This window comes from Chenopodium album, chromosome 17 (assembly GCF_948465745.1).
Source record: "Chenopodium album chromosome 17, dcCheAlbu1.1, whole genome shotgun sequence".
NCBI classification, from domain to species: Eukaryota; Viridiplantae; Streptophyta; class Magnoliopsida; order Caryophyllales; family Amaranthaceae; genus Chenopodium; species Chenopodium album.
In genome coordinates, this window is record NC_137850.1 from 4,916,977 (window position 1) to 4,933,569 (window position 16,593).

General features: G+C 35.3%; 2 protein-coding genes across 3 annotated transcripts; both read left to right on the forward strand.

The window, feature by feature from the left end:
• Positions 1–8,148: 8,148 nt before the first annotated feature.
• LOC145587464 (uncharacterized) lies at positions 8,149–16,152 on the forward strand. 2 transcript variants are annotated; one of them, XR_014101270.1, is made up of 10 exons: positions 8,149–8,389; positions 11,420–11,480; positions 12,054–12,124; positions 12,815–13,086; positions 13,186–13,837; positions 13,935–14,179; positions 14,294–14,497; positions 14,599–14,691; positions 14,796–14,913; positions 14,996–15,113. XR_014101270.1 is itself a non-coding variant. In XM_081644200.1 (10 exons), exons 4-10 carry the CDS (start codon positions 12,829–12,831, stop codon positions 15,445–15,447), a joined length of 1,806 nt encoding a protein of 601 aa, XP_081500326.1. In that variant the 5' UTR covers positions 8,149–8,389; positions 11,420–11,480; positions 12,054–12,124; positions 12,815–12,828; the 3' UTR covers positions 15,448–16,152. The 2 variants fall into 2 exon arrangements, 1 of the variants encoding a protein (XP_081500326.1); XM_081644200.1 differs by lacking the exon at positions 14,796–14,913 and adding an exon at positions 15,415–16,152 and having other exon boundaries at positions 14,996–15,316.
• Positions 10,123–12,101, forward strand: LOC145588547 (uncharacterized). The gene is made up of 3 exons (XM_081645187.1): positions 10,123–11,062; positions 11,398–11,456; positions 12,054–12,101. Exons 1-3 carry the CDS (start codon positions 10,123–10,125, stop codon positions 12,099–12,101), a joined length of 1,047 nt encoding a protein of 348 aa, XP_081501313.1.
• Positions 16,153–16,593: the final 441 nt, after the last annotated feature.

The window sequence follows — 16,593 nt, forward strand, 5'->3', positions numbered from 1 at the left end:
GGGGGTTACTTCGTTACTTGTTATAAGGGTTATTTTGTCAGTGTTTTATGGCTTACTCCGTTAGTATTAAAGGGTTACTCGATCAGTGTTATAGAGATTACTTTGTTCATTTACAAGTAGTCATATGGTGTATGAAGACACACAAATATAAAGATTTCATGTTTTTTTATATATAGAATAAAGAATAAGGCATTTAGATTAGGGAGAGATCACTTTTATTAAAATAATAGTAAATCTTATACAAGTTAAAATATAAAAAGGTAAGGCGGTTAATAAAAATTTAAACGGTTAACTTCACAAATATATAATTTTTTTTTTTTTGAATTGGTAAAATATATTAACTAAATAATTATTTTTTAAAAAAGAAATATTAACTTAACTATAATATAAAGCTATCTTGGAAACAATATATTTTGGTTGTAAATTGAATAGTTTGGAAACGATAATTGTCTTTTTCGTTAGGGGATATATATGTACACCAAAGCTAAAAGTTCTCTCTCTCTCAAATAGGAAAAAAATGAAACAATCATCATCTTCTAATATCTTGACGTGGTTCTTACATAAACTGGGAAAGAATGTGAACCGGGTATGAGATGTCCGGACGAGTCAAGGTAAGATAGATTAGACGCCAATATAAAGATGGGTCAGAGAAGAAAAGGCTAGTTGAAGTTGCAAGCTTGTGATTTTGAGGAAGCGGAGTACTTACATGTTATACTCCAAGAAGACCTGTCTCATAGAGAATATCCATAGTGTACTTCCTTTGATATAAGAACAATCCTTCAGCAGACCGAGTAAACTTAATACCTAAATATTTCAACGGACCCAAATCCTTCAACTGAAAACACTTATCCAAGTATTTTTTTGAAAGAAGCACAAAATGTGGGATTGTAACTTGCTACCAGGATATCATCAACATAAACTAGCACTGAGATACAATCATCCCTTTTTAGAAGGGTGAAAAGAGTATTATCAGCATGGGATTGTTGAAAACCATACTGACGAACAGCAGTTTGGAGTTTGGCAAACCAATTTCGAGGAGATTGTCGCAACCCATATAAAGACTTTTTGAGACGACATACTTTGCTGGGAGAAGAGGATGAGAACCCCGGAGGCAACTTCATGTAAACCTCCTCATGTAAGTCCCCGTGTAAGAATGCATTATTCACGTCGAGTTGATGTATCTTCCAATTCTTAGCAATAGCAACAGCAAGAAAAGTACAAACGCTCACCATTTTAGCAACAGGTGCAAAGGTATCCGTGAAATCCCCCTCCTTCCCTTTGTAGGTTTCTTAGAACTACAAGTCGAGCTTTATCTCGCTCTATTGTTCCATCTGAGTGATATTTGGTCTTGTAGACCCATTTACAGCCAATTGGAATTTTTCTTGCAGGTAAGTCACAAATTTCCCAAGTGTCATTCCTCTCCAAAGCATCTATTTCCTGTCTCATAGCACCACACCAACGTGCTTCTCGTGCAGCCTCTTTATATGACCTAGGCTCAACATTAGAAGAAACAACAGCAACAAAATTTTATAGTCAGTTAATAAATTCTTATATGTGACATAGTTTGCAATGGGATACCACATATTTGAGGAAGACATTGGCATGGTTTTAGAGGAGATGGGGTGTGAAAGACGAGCCGTGTGACATATATAATCAGTCATCCAGAATGGTGGACGACGTTCACGCTGTGGGTGACCAGTAGGTTTATGAGACAATGGAGAGGCGACACTCGATGAAGAGGTACTTTGTTGAGTAGCATTATCAGAATCTTCTCGCACCACTAAAATCGGAGTAAGAACTGATTGGAAAGAGTTAAGTTGTTGTGCAGGAGCACTTGTACCAGAATTGGGTATCAAAGGCTGCTGGGCAGTGGCTTGGTCATTGCTCCCCCTTACAACAGGTTTTGAGTGTGGAATGTGGGCATTAGGAGCAACATATTCTACCTAAAACTCCCAGTCACACATCTTAGTAGTTGGAAGTGATGAAGGAGCAACAAATGAAGCATCAATGACTGGGGTAAATGGAAACACATCCTCCTGAAAGCAAGCATCACTTGAAACAAACACCTCATTAGTATCTAAGTCCTTTACTTTCCACCTTTTCTTGCCAAATGGGTATCCAAGGAATACACACTATCGACTTCTGGAGGAAAATTTATCCTTTTGACAAGGTTTGTCATGAACATAACAAAGGCATCCAAAAACACAGAGCATATTATAAAGAGGAGGAGAACTAAATAGAATATTGTATGGAGTTTTACCTTCTAAGATTTTTTGTTGGAGTCCGATTAATCAAGCTGACTATAGCATGAACTGATTCACCCTAAAAACGTATGGGAAATGATGCTTGAAATCACAGGGCACGAGCAACCTTTAAAATGTGACGGTGTTTTCGCTCTACTCTATTGTTGTGGTGTTCCAACACACGACGATTGAAACAATATTTCCTGTTCACCAAAAAATGGTAGCATACATGTAAACTCAGTACCGTTGTCTGAACGGACAATCTTAACAATCCTGCCAAATTGGGTTTTTACCATGGCAAAAAATTTCCTAAAGCATTGCATGAGGATACCTCAGTTTTCTCCTTTATTAAATATACCCACACTGCTCGTGAGAAATCATCAACCAAAGTAAGAAATTAATGTGCTCCAGATATAGTAGACTTTGTATAAAGACCCCATAAATCGCAATGCACAATATCAAATAAATTCTCAGCTTTATTATCACTTAAAGGAAATACAGAACGAGTTTGTTTGGCCTTAAAACATAAATCACAATCCAAGGCCTTTGTAACTTTGCTATTACGACTAGAACTAAAAATAAATGATAAAACTTGGCTAGAAGGATGACCAAGACGCTGATGCAGGAGAAAAGTATCATCCAATGTGCTGAGATGCGAGCTAACCTTCTAACTCACAGGTTGAAACACATACACCCTATTCCTAAGTTCCCCCAAACCAATAGCCATCCTCGTAGTGTGGTCCTGGATAATACACAAATGTTCAGTAAATGTCACAAAACAAGATATATCAAGAATTAATTGACCAATAGAAATCAAATTGCATTTGAGATTGGGAACATATATAACATTTTGTATGATCAGTTCTGGCATTAATTGAACACTTCCTCTTTTAAGAGCAAAGGTTTGAATCCCATCCGGCAAACTAACAGGTAATGGTGGTAAGTCAACACAATCAAACATTAAATCCAAATTGCTCATCATTTGGTGGGAAGCTCCACTATCAAGTGACCAATCACCTATAACATCAACCTTACCATTTAATTTATCAAAGGTTGAAGATGTGTCAAGAAGGGTCAAGAGGAACTGCATTGAGCCCTGAAAGGGATGTAACTGTTGCTGCTGTTGGGGAGTTACTGTTGTTGGTGTCACCTCCATAAGGGGTTAATGACATAGCGTTATGAGCCACAACGTATGATGAAGAACCTAGCCCACGACTAGCTTGTCCTCCTCACCTACAATGGCCTGACCCACAACCCCTACCATGACCACGAGAATTAGATGGATAGCCATGAAGTTGATAGCAATACTGAACCATATGTCCCTGCCTACCACAATGAGTGCACACTATAGGCGTGGTTGCAGAGGGACTAGACTGTTTTGATGGAGTATGGGTAGCCGCCTGCACGGCAAAGCTCATTATGTCGGTTTTGTCATCTTGGCCTCAAATGATATCTTTGTGTCTCTCTTCTTGAGTAGCCAAAGAGAAAGCCTTGTTGAGCGTTGGAAAAGGATCCATGCTCAGTATTTGAGTACAAAGAGGACCATATTGTTCATCATCAAAACCCATCACAAAATCATGAATCTTTTCTGTTTCAGCCCAAGCACGAAGCTTCAAAGCAGCAGCACAAGTACACCCATAAGTGACATCCTCAGAATCATAAATCAAATCCCACAATTCCTTAAACTTATTGTAATAAGACACAATATTCATGCCTTTTTGGCAAAGAAGATGATATTGTGATTTCAATACGTTAATTCTAGGTCCATTTACAGTAGAGTATCGTTCATTCAAATCAACCCACATTTCAATTGCAATTTTACGAGACACGACACTAGGCTGTATGGACTCTGCAACATAATTAAATAACTAAGAGCAAATTGTAGAATTATTAGCTTTCCAAGTTGCAAATTCAGGTGATTTGTCATCCTCAGCTTTACCAAAATCACCATTAATAAACCTGCTTTGTTTCTACCCTCTAAAGCATTGATAATTGTCGTTGACCATACATCGTAATTTTCGCCAGTTAACTATGAGAGACATACCTGAATTTTCCGATGGATGCAAATAGTAGAATGATGACGCGCCATGAATCAATTGTGGTTTTTTGGTGTTGTTTTCACTTCCATCCATGGCAAAAAGAGAAAGTGAATAATGGAATCCAATTGAAAACAAGTGCTTTAGTGGAGTATAAAGACGAAGCCACGTATACACCCACAAAACAAATTTGGAAATTGGTGGATGTAGGGCAGCGACCAAGCAAACCCAAAAATAAAATAAAAATTGATTCGATGATGACGGCTATTGTGGAAAAAAAAATTATAATTGATCTTGCGGAAGAAAAAAAAAAGGATCTTAAACCCTAGGCTCTAATACCTTGTTAAAATAAGAGGAAATATTTGATTGTCTGTACTTCTCTATGTCACACTTAAGTTTATTACATGCCTTATATAGGCTACAAAACTACGGAGCCCTACTATACAATGAGAATATAACAAGTCAAACCTAATACACAATATGGGCCTTGTCTATGTTTTCAATATGCTCCTTACTGTAACCCCTTCTAAATAGCTAACATTTTGCGTTGTATGGCGCATTTTTCATAAACTATTCCCTTGCTCTATATTTCCTCCCTAGGAATAGATGACTCATTCTATGCTTGTTGCATCCAGTTCTTTTGGTTTATTCTTCTAGGCTCCATCTGTTTCCACATCCCTATGTATGATCTTGACCTATAAGCTTTAATGTGGACTATTTCTTCATTTTATTCTTATTATAACCTAGGGTTTCCTTATTTGACTGCATAGCTTTAAGTCTCTTTATAGATTTTTTTTTCCAACAAACACAAGAGCCTACTTAGCGAAGGAGTAGAGTTCTTAAAGATGATCTCATTTCTTGCGATCCATATGTTCCAAAATGTAAATAGGATCAATTCTCTCGTTTCTTGATTTTGACTATTATTCTTCATTAATTAGAAGAAGAAATCTTTGAGTCAATCCTAAACATGTTAACTTGAGCTACTTAGGTTGAGGCCTAGGAGGCCACAAGGCCGAATTTATTGCACAATCTCCTGGTTTTTAAATAGGTTTAAAGGTGCCATTGTCTCTAATAAGTCGTGTATTTTACGTGTTTTTAGAGTCATTTAGGTAGTTTTCAAGTATAGTTTATTTGTTCCTATCTTATTTTAGCTAATTTTGGCTTTGTTGTGATCATGTGATGCTTTATGGGTAGTTTTGTTGCTTTTGATGTATCATTTTGGGGTCAACGAGGCTATTTCGGAGATTTTTTAAGGTCACGCAACTAAGCCAAGGCTCAAGAATCTTCACAAAGCTTATTTATGGAAGCTTAAGTCATATGGAGCTAAATCCTAGCTAGGCACGTCTATGCTTCTCATAGCACAACCTTGTAAAAAAAACAAGAAAAAATTAAAAGTCGGAAGCTAAATCCCTGCTAGGCACGTCTATGCTTCTCATAGCCAAGCTAGGAACGTTTATGCTAGGTAGGGAACGTTTGTGCCTAAGCGAGTGATGTCCATGCCTCGTGCAAGCATGGTGTATCCCAACAAAGTGATGTGCGTAGCCAAGCAAGTACATTCATGCATGAGCGGAAGATACTTGATACCTAGCCATCTCATCGAGACACCCAGCGAGGCACGTCCATTCATACCCTGTGTGGCATGTATGTGTCTAACGTTCATGCCTAAGAAAGTGTCGCTCATGCCTTGTGCAAGTATGGATATGTCCTAACAAAGTTATGTGTGCAGCCAGGCAAGCACTTTCATACCTGAGTGGAAGATACTTGATGCTAGGATATCTATTGACTTAAATAAAATAAGAAGTAAATGAGGTAGTTGGAGTATTATTAAATATTAAAAAAAAAAGATAATGGGATTAATAGTTTATTGAAAAGTAATAAATGTGAGAAGAAAGAAATAATAATAATAATAAAAAAAAAGTATAAGTGGCCTGGGTTTGGAGGGGACTACAAAAGAAGAAAGATATAAATTAAAACGTAACTTTTTTGACAAAAGGAAAGTGTAACACTTGTTTAAATACGGTTATATTTGATAAGCGTAACACATATTAAAGCATGGAGAGAGTACAATAGTTTAATGTGATGTTTTTTCTGTGTGGCTGGCCACACCGTGCGGTCAGGGTTACTTATAGGGGTTGTTTATTCAAGATTTACTAATAGCGGTTACTTATTCATGGGTTACTTATTTGAGAGGTACTCAATCGGTCAAAGGTTACTTATTTTAGAGTTACTTAGTCAGTTAACATGTTTTCGCTAGGGTTACTTATTTAGGGCTACTCATTCGGCCAGGGGTTACTTATTCTAAATTTACTCAATTAGTTAGCGGTTTTCTGTGTGAGAGTAACCCTTAACTGACCGAGTAATCCCCTGCCCAACCGAGTAACCCTTGAATAAGTAACCTCGGCCACACGGTGAGGCCAGCCACATATAAAAATTAGAATTTTTTGTAAAATAACACCACAAAAAAGTCATAAAATGGATTATAACACCACAAAACAAAAAAAAAAAAAATATATATATATATATAAAAAAAAATAAAAATAAAAATTATTATAACACCACAAAAGAATGCAAAAATTGGATTTTACCACCTATTAACGGTTTCTTAGATGGAATCCAATACTTTAGTGGAGCCCATAACAGACACGTGTCACAAATATATTGGTTTTAAAAAAATAAAAAATAAATAAAATAAATCATAAAACCTTATCCAGCCACCACCACTACCACCACCACCAGCCCTACAACCCACCACCGGCTTCCCCCTATGTCACTAAGCCAAGCCAATCGCCAGAACTCCTATTTCTCGATGAACCCCATCGCCCCACCAGCCTTACCACCACCATAGCCCTCCGTAAAGCTAGAATTAAACCTAGATTTCTGGGTATATCGGTGACAGGGGAGTAGGTTTCATGGGCTGCCAGCGTTATATGAAGAGGTTTAGAGGGTTTTCGGTGTTAGGGGAGGAGGTTGGGGGTTGCTGGTGTTAGGGGAGAGGGTTTTGGGCAGTGTTGGTGTTAGGGGAAGGGATATCGGGCGATGCCGGTGTTAGGGGAGGGGTTTACTAGCGGTCGGCTGGCTAATTTCGTCGTTAAGGGTGTGGTCACCTGGGTTGGGGTGACGGCGGTGGGAATCGACGCCGGTGGTGGCTAGGTTAGGAATTTAAGTTTTTTTTTTATAATCCAATAATAATTGACATGTGTACAACGTGGAGGCTCACTAACAGTTTTTTTGGATGGTAAAATTAAGTGGTGGTGAAATCCAATTTTTGGGTTTTTTTAGTGGTGTTATGATTAAATTTTGTGTTGTTATAATAAAATTTGTGTAATTTTTGTTGTGTTATTTTCTAAAAAAACCCTAAAAATTATTTTACGAACACTAGTACATAATTGACTTTATGTATCACCGTTTGGTAACACTTTTTAAATTGCAAATTTAATATATTCATAAGTAACACTGTGGTAACATTTTTTTCTAATGTATCACTCACTGTAACATTTTTAATATAGGTATCATTACAAAGTAACACTTTTAAAATAGGTAACATTTTATAGTAACATTAAAAGGTGTTACCTTTTTATTTTTGAAAAAATAAAAAATTCAATTAAAAAAGTGATACAATAAGTGTTACTAGGATTTTTCAAAAAAAAAAAAAAAAGTGTTACTAGGAACGTAAAAATTTGGGGTAAAATAATTACATTCCTAGTAACACTTACGTTCCTAGCATTATTTTGAATTCTACTTACGTTCCTATTTTGAAACAGCAAAATTTTTCTACTTACGTTCCTATTTTGAAACCGCAAAAAGCATTATTTTACTTACGTTCCTAGCATTGAGTTTATTTTACAATATTTTGGGGTAAAATTTTACTTCTGGGTTATTATTGCCGCCAAAGTGAAATAAAAAATTTTGTAAAATTTTGGGGTAAAATAATGCTTGAAACCGCCAAAGAAGTAAAAAAACACTCACTCGTCCTTGAATTTCCTCCTTCAGCAGCAACGAACTGTGACGATCGCAATTTTCGTCCTTGAATTTCCTCCTTTAGTAGCAGCGAACTGTGACGATCTTGGGTATAATCGAAATCAAGCCTTATTTTCGTGCTTCCAATTGCAGGTAATCTCTGATTTATGGTAGTTGTTTTAATTTTTTTAGTTATTTATTTATTAATTTTCAAGAATCTATGAATTAATTATTTATTAATTTTCAAGAATCTATCGGAATCAAGTTTTTTTTATTTATTTTTATGTTTTGTAATTGAATTTTAATTTAAGTTTGTAGAGAGATTACATGCAAATTCATTAGTGTAAAATTGCAAAATGTGTGCGCATATAGTAGTGGAGGAAGAATGTTTTGTTAGAGTTTGGATGGAAGAGGTACCCGCGTGTGTATATGATGCTATACTACAGGACATTATAAGTCTGATTTAATAAATTGCTACTGCTTCCTGTCAAAAAAAAAAAAGAATTAATCTTATATTCTGAGTTACTAGTTGATTATGTGAAACTTTGATCAGACAAAATAGTCTTCTTTCTATGGGTTTGTGATCAATTGTGTGTGCTTTTGTAGCATTCGATTAATTATGGTAATTATGTTGATGTTATGCAATGTCATGAAGCTGAACATATTTTCAAATTCATTAGAATCATTAGATGTTGTTTTGTTTAAAATGTTGATAGAATCTGTGTTTGGTGTGTTAACCCGGGGCAGCCCGGTGCGAGCCTTAAAATTTGATGCTATTAGCCTTCATGACTTTATTAATTCCTCACTTGGTTCAATCATTCACCTATCAATATCAAAATAATGTATTAGGGAAGGTTAAATATCTTTAATTCTTAGAATTATAATATTGCACTATCTGTTCATAGTTTGTTTTTGCCATTGAAAAAACGTTGTACACTATCTTTTATACCAATATAAGCACTAAACATTTATGATGCTTGAAATTCACAAGTTTTGATTATAAGTACAGTGTTCTGCATCCTTTTCCGCTTCCAAACTGGTGTGTGTATTTATCTGCGTTATATAGAAAGATTGTAAGGGCGAATATTATTTAGGCTATGCAATTCAATGCTGGGTAAAATTCTGGTGTAACACACGCACAAAAAATATATAGAAATGAAGAGGGTATGCAGAAAACTAACCAGAGTACTAAACAGAACAACAATGAGATTACAACTGATCATCAATGATCTCTCAATTTATACCTCTACAAAACCTGAAAACTGGAGTAATATAATTTCATTTTAAAAAAAAAGGTTCAGTGTTGCAGATTTTTCTACAAATCACAAAATGAATATTTATGCTTTGTAGGATAAGGCCACGGTAATGACACCTCTGATTAGTCCTTCCCACCATATATTAAACTGAAGTTGTCAGAACTTTGACAGATTGGAATTTGAACAGAAATATTGAGACATACCTGTGTAGATTTTTTTTTTTTTTTTTTAAGTCAATGTTCTCAATAGTCATGTGGCTTGCAACATGATTTTCATTTTATATGTATGCATGTATATATGCTTGGCTTGTTGTGATGTGACTTGCAATCGAATGATTATTAGCTTGGGGTTATTACCCCGGAATTCTGATAGTAATTATGTTAGTAGCTAGTTTTTCAGTCATTATAACAGCTAGTTTAGAATAAGGATTAATAAAATTAGTTTAGCTATAGTTTCATTTGATTCAGTCAGTTTTAGATTTTCTTTCCTTATTCAATACTTAAAGCTTGAAAGGGCTTGCCTTGGTCCTTGATTAAATATATTGTCATTCCTTTTATAAATGTTAAAATTATATGCCAATATTTTAAATCTTTAAATTCGTTGTGTTTAAATTTTGATAAAGGAGACAAAATGAGTAGTTGGACCAACTTCTTACAATCTAGTCATGAGTATGAGAAAGGTGTAGAGGATTATTTAGATAAAGAGTTCTCTTCACGAGCAATTGGAGATCAAATTACTTGCCCTTGTAAGGCGTGCTATCATCGCTTTTGGCATCGTAGAGAGACAGTGTTCAATCATTTGATTGCAAATGGGATTGAGCCTGGCGAAGGATGGCATTGTTATGAAAAGGGCATGTCATCAACATCAAATACTAAGAGGGATGTTGAAGACATGCATGATGATATTGAACGTCTGATATATGATGTTCATAGAGATGTGGCAGAAAGGTGTGAAGGTGTTGGAGATGAGCCGAATGATGAGGCTAAGAAGTTTTATAAGTTAGTTGAAGATGGTAAACAAGAGTTATATCCTGGGTGCAAAAAATTTTCAAAGCTATCATTTATTATTCGTTTTTACCTTTTGAAGTGTACTCATGGGTTAACTAATATAGCAATTTCAGAGTTTTTGGAGCTTTTTCGAGAAGTGTTACCGTATGCATCCAATTTGCCTAACTCTTTTAATGAGGCAAAGAAATTGATAAAAGATCTGGGTCTTCATTATGACAAGATTGATGCATGTCATAATGATTGTATGCTATATTGGAAGGAGCATGAAGTTGCCACGTCTTTCTATGTTTGTCATGCTCCAAGGTGGAAAGAAACACAGACTGAATCTCAAGAAGATATTAGCAATCAACCACCTAAGAAAGTGCATCAAGTCCCTGAAAAAGTTCTTTGGCATTTCCCTCTTAAACCAAGGCTTCAAAGGTTGTACATGTGTTCAGAAACAGCAGAGCTAATGAGGTGGCACGATGAAGAAAGAAAGAAAGATGAGTTATTGCGGCATCCCGCTGATGGTGAGGCATGGAAAGAGTTTGACCAAAAGTACCCAGAATTTTCTAGTGAGACACGTAATGTTCGTTTGGGCTCCTTATGACAGAGTTGAGGTGCCCATTGACCATGAAAGGAGGGATCATAATCACGAAGAAAGTTCCGATAAAGATGAAACTGATTGGGATTGGATGGAACCATCAAAGTGACATGTTTAGATTATTTTTTTTATAATAATTATCCTTCGTTTGAACTTATTATTTAGATTTGACAAACTATTATTGAAGTGTTCTATTTTTCTGTTTGAACTTGTTTTCTTATGAAATTTATAAGTTGTTAAATTTAGTGTTGTGCTACAGAATTTACTCTAACCTTTATATAAATTATTAAATTTATTTGAGGTTTGATACTATAGTGACAGTATTTACATTTGGCAGTTTTGAGCTGTGTGGTATCTTGGTGCTCGGGCAGCAGGTTAGTTGTGTGGGCTTCACTAAGGTACTTTCTATTATTTACATAATTTCAATGAACTTTAATCTTTGCACTGCATGATTATAAATGATCAGACTTTAGTTCTAGGAAGATTAATTTGCGTCACACTTTTTGCAAGATTTATAAAGCTAGCGTGTGAGGTAAATTAATCTTGCTAACAGTCTGATCTGAGTATTAGCAAGATCAATATATGACTTAGACTATTAGCCAATCAGAGTTTTACTGCAATTTGGTGCTCAGGTGCTTTTAGGTGCTTTTCTGTGCTTAGGTGCTTGGGAATTTTGGTACCTTTGAGTATACTGAAATCCAGCGCTGAATTCAGAACTGAAATCCAGAGCTGAATTCAGAACTGAAATCCAGAGCTGAATTCAGAACTGGAATCCAGAGCTGAATTCAGAACTGAAATCCAGAGCTGAATTCAGAACTGAAATCCAGAGCTGAATTCAGAGTTATTGCTGGCTTCAGTGTGCACTTCTGTGTATCAAATACTCTGTAAGATTTGTGTTTTAGACCCCAATCTCCTGAGTTCAGATTAGTGACTTCTAGCTCCTTTTCTACTGTCTTGACTTTTTTCTGCAGATTTCAGCTCATGTTGTTGTCTTCATGACTGCTGGTTCAGAGTTTTGAAGTTGCTGATTTTATGTTTATAAGTATGTCATAATTCTTAGCTTGCCCCTGTGGCTTCTTGTTATTGTTGTGCAAAGCCTGTGTTTTAGTTTCGATATGCTGGTTGTCTTACAGTTTGTACCCATGTCTCTTCATTTGCTAGACAAGTTGCTGGGTATATATTCAGATAGCTTTATCTAGGTATGTATATAACAACCTTTGAGGGCTTTGACCAATTCCAAAAAGAAATTGTTCTTATTATGTTGTGAAATTACACAAAGCCATGGATTGTGTCTATTAATGGTTTTAAACTTCTTACTCGTACACAATAACTGCATAACATTGTTTCATGCTTAATACGAAGTATATATGTGATTGCATTTCCTGCATTCAAAGAAGCAGTAAGGTATGAGAATCAAGTGGGAACTGGATGGTAGAAAATTAGAGATCCCACCCTCTCAACTAAGAGGTTGGAGGTTCAATTCCCATCACCCCAACCTGTCAAATAATCAACTCTCTGGTAATATCTCAACTAGTGTATATACCTTGCATAATATAAACTAAGTTTTGCTTACTTGGACCTTTTTTTTTAGTTGGTTTTTGGATTACTTATCAGACTATCAGGTTACTATATAAATATAATAGAGAATTCTGAATTTTGTGTCACTTGTGCTGACTGCTGAGTTTTTGTTCTGGTGGAATTTCTAACTGACTGCCTTGTGTGTTCTTTGTAGGAAGAAATAATTAGATGGCAGAATATGAGAAACTTAGACAAAAAACTATAGAACAAAATAGAATCAGGATGAAGGATTTAGGGGTTACATCCATGGCTTATGAAATGAAACAGTCAATGAAGGGATCGAAACAAACGAAAAAAAGGAAGAAGGTGACTAAAGATATTGACGAGTATACACCTGATGAAGAGGGTGAACTGAACCACTCAAGTGAAGAGGATGAAAATGAGATAAGGAAAAATGCTGTAAACTTGAGATCTCGTTCAAAGAAGGTGGTAAATTTTTTTTTTGACAACTTAATTTTGTGAATCATAACTGTTCAAAAATCATGTAATACTTGTTTAATGATTCTCGTGAATACTTAATTTCAGGTTGTGGCATTGAGAGGGAAGATAACCACAAACACTAAGGACACGGCATGTGTCTCTTCAGTACCAATGGCTAATCAAATTAAGATGCATCTTCAAGACACCGAGAGACAACACTCTGATCAAGGATTACAAGGGAGAGATTCAACACAAAGAAAAATCCAATTGGCCAAGTCTACTGCACAGAAAAAATCAGGAATCCATAATCAGCAAGAGAAAGAGGTTGGGATTGGGAATGGTATCCAAACTAAGGTAGGGCAGAGTAAGACAGTGGTTGCCCCTGGTTCACTCAGTACTTATAGGCAAATGGAAACACAGTTACGTGAAAAAGAGAGGAGAGCAAAACAAAGTGATTTATTACTACGAAGACAACTACGACCTGTTAACATGACTAGTTCACAGCCTGTTAACATGGCTAGTTCAGATTGGCATTTAGGGAGTTCACAAGCACAAAGTTTTTCACAACCACAAAGATTTGGACATGACTTACAGGAAGATTATGAGAATCATATGGGTTCAAATGAACGCATTTTAGAACAATATGATGATGAAGAAGATGCTTTTAGTGAGGATTTGAGTACTCTTACCCCTGAGGAGCTAGGAATAATGCAAGATGTACCACTAATGAATCAAGAGCAAGAAAGTGAACAAATAGGTAATGATCACTATCATTCCGTTCTAAATATTTTAAGATAGATATGTTAAGAGCAATATATGATTTTAATGACTTTGTCGAGTTAATATTCATGTAGCACCTCCAAAAAGTAAGCGAACTAGAGGACCAACTATGTGTAAAGATGTCCATGAATGGACATTAGAGGAGCGTAAGCCTATTGTTCTTAATGAAATGGGAAAGCCTATTGGTCCCGATGATAAGACTGTGAATACATTTACAAGATTCTTAGGGACTTTAGCTCGTAATTCTTCTCTAGCACCGTTGAACAAGATTAGTTGGCATTATGTTCCGGACAAGGAACAAATTTGGAGTTACGTGAAGGTATGCACCTTTTTTTTTAAATGGTGTGATTTGATTAGTTTATGTGCTATTATATGTCAAGTGGCTGACGTAATTTATTGCTTCCTAATTTGTTTAATATTTTACTTAATACAGAAGAAATACATAATCTCGGAAAAAGGTAAAGATTGTGTTTTGACATCCGTGGGAAGGCTGTGGCGTATATATAATTGTAGTGTAAAGGCAACACACTTTACTCCGTACGACAATGATGGTGATAGGTTGGCAAATCCACCTAATACAATTCCAGAAGCACATTTCAAAGAGTTGCTAGAATTTTGGAATTTGGAACCAGTCCAGGTAGAGTTATGTTATTTGTTTCCATTTATATTACAATTGTTTATTTCTTTCTCAAATTGAAATGTGTTAAACTATGAACCGTGTGCTATGCATGCATGCAGGAAGACAGCCAGAAGAAAAGGGAAATAAGTATAGATCAAAAAGATAGGCACACCATGGGTCCTATGACTTTAGCGAGGAAACAGCATAAATTGGTATATTTTTATACCATTTTTCCTTCTATATCTTTCTCACTAGGATCATGTAAACAATATTCATTCAATTCTTATTTGGATGTGTTTTTTTTTTTTTATTCCAGCAACAACTAGATGTTGAAAAAAAAGCCACCATCCTTGGCACTCATGTACAAAGAAAGTCGTAAAAGGAAAGCAGATAAGAAATACAAAACATCTTATGAGCCCACCCAAAGTAACATTGTAAGTCCTGTTGTTTGCATATTTTTTTGAATATGATTATTTGTCTCAAATTAGTTGTTTGATTGTTAGATTCCCATTATAGGACAAGATGGAGGAGGTACAAATTCAAAGTGAAATTGATGGAGATGTTGCATACTATGAAGTAATGAATAAACCAAAAAAGCAACCAGGGATATGTTCACTAAGGGGAAAGAGCAACAATCCAATAATTCCCGATGAGTTCTTAAAGCCCTATAAAGACCAAATTGTGAAAGAAACTGTAGCAGAATTAATGAAGATGCTCAAGCAAAGTGATCCTAAAGTGTTGGATACTTTGACTCGATCACTTGAAAATGTGTCATCCAATCCAGAACTTACAGATCATATTCCCATTGTACACTCTAATGAGCAACAACGAAATGAGGTAAGTTAATGTGTAATCTTTTAAATAGCACAAACTCTTATATTTGAATTATTTAATTTTTGTTCTAGTTTTTTTATACATGATGCTTTCACACATAGGATCAAACGGATGAAGATGAAGAATTGGGATAGCAATTGATGATCAACAAGAACTTTCTTTTACTGCTTTTTTGCTACTGTTACCGCTATTTTGCTGCTATTTTGATCTGTTTTGCTGCTGTTTCGAGCTATTTTGCTGCTGTTTTGCTGCTACTGTTGTCTCTGTTGCTGTTTTGCTGCTGTTTTCAGCTGTTTTGCTGCTGTTTTGAGCTGTTTCGCTGCTGTTTCGAGCTGTTTTGCTGCTGTTTTGAGCTGTTTTGCTGCTGTTTTGGTCTCTGTTGCTGTTTTCAGCAGTTTTGAGCTGTTTCGCGCTGTTTTGGCTGCTATTTCGAGCTGTTTTGCTGCTGTTTCGAGCTATTTTGCTGCTACTGCTGTCTCTATTGCTGTTTTCAGCTGTTTTGCTGTTGTTTTGCTGCTGAATCTTGCTCATTCGATTGCCAACTCATGTCTACTACTGCTGGTTGCTGCCAATTCATGTCTGCTATTGCTGGAAGCTTCTACTACTGTCTACTGCTAGTTGCTGCTAAAGACTGCTGATGACATTTGCCGTTCTGCTAGCTAGCTGTGTAGCTACTGCTATACGCTGTTATTATTATTGTTTTTTTTTATTGTTATTGTTGTCTTTTTTGAAATTGGAAGTTTTTTGTTTTTCCTTACTTTTTCCAAGCTAGAGATCGAACTTAATATTCTTTGTGTTTGGATTATTATATTGTTTGGCCAAACATTTAAATTGGTGTTTATGGATTTTTTTTGTGAGAAATATGAAGTTATTTCAATCCAAATTATTTTCTATTATGTGTTGATTACGTATTCATATAGTTGTTGTACATATAATTTATGTTTTCTTGTATTTTTTAAAAAATAATAATAATAATAAATAATAAATAATAATAATAATAATAATAATAATAATAATAAATGTTACCTATTAATCTATAAAATGTTACAATACTTTGTAAAAAGTGATACATAATGTCGAATAAAGTGCTACTATATGTCAAAACATGATTGAAAAATGTTACCTAATAATCAACAAAGTGTTACATTAGTTCGAAAAAGTGATACATAATGTCGGATAAAGTGATACTATATGATTGAAAAATGTTACTAAAGATAAGTAAGTGTTACATAAAAAATAAATAGTAACACTTTAGAAATGATACTAATAATGTTAAAAGT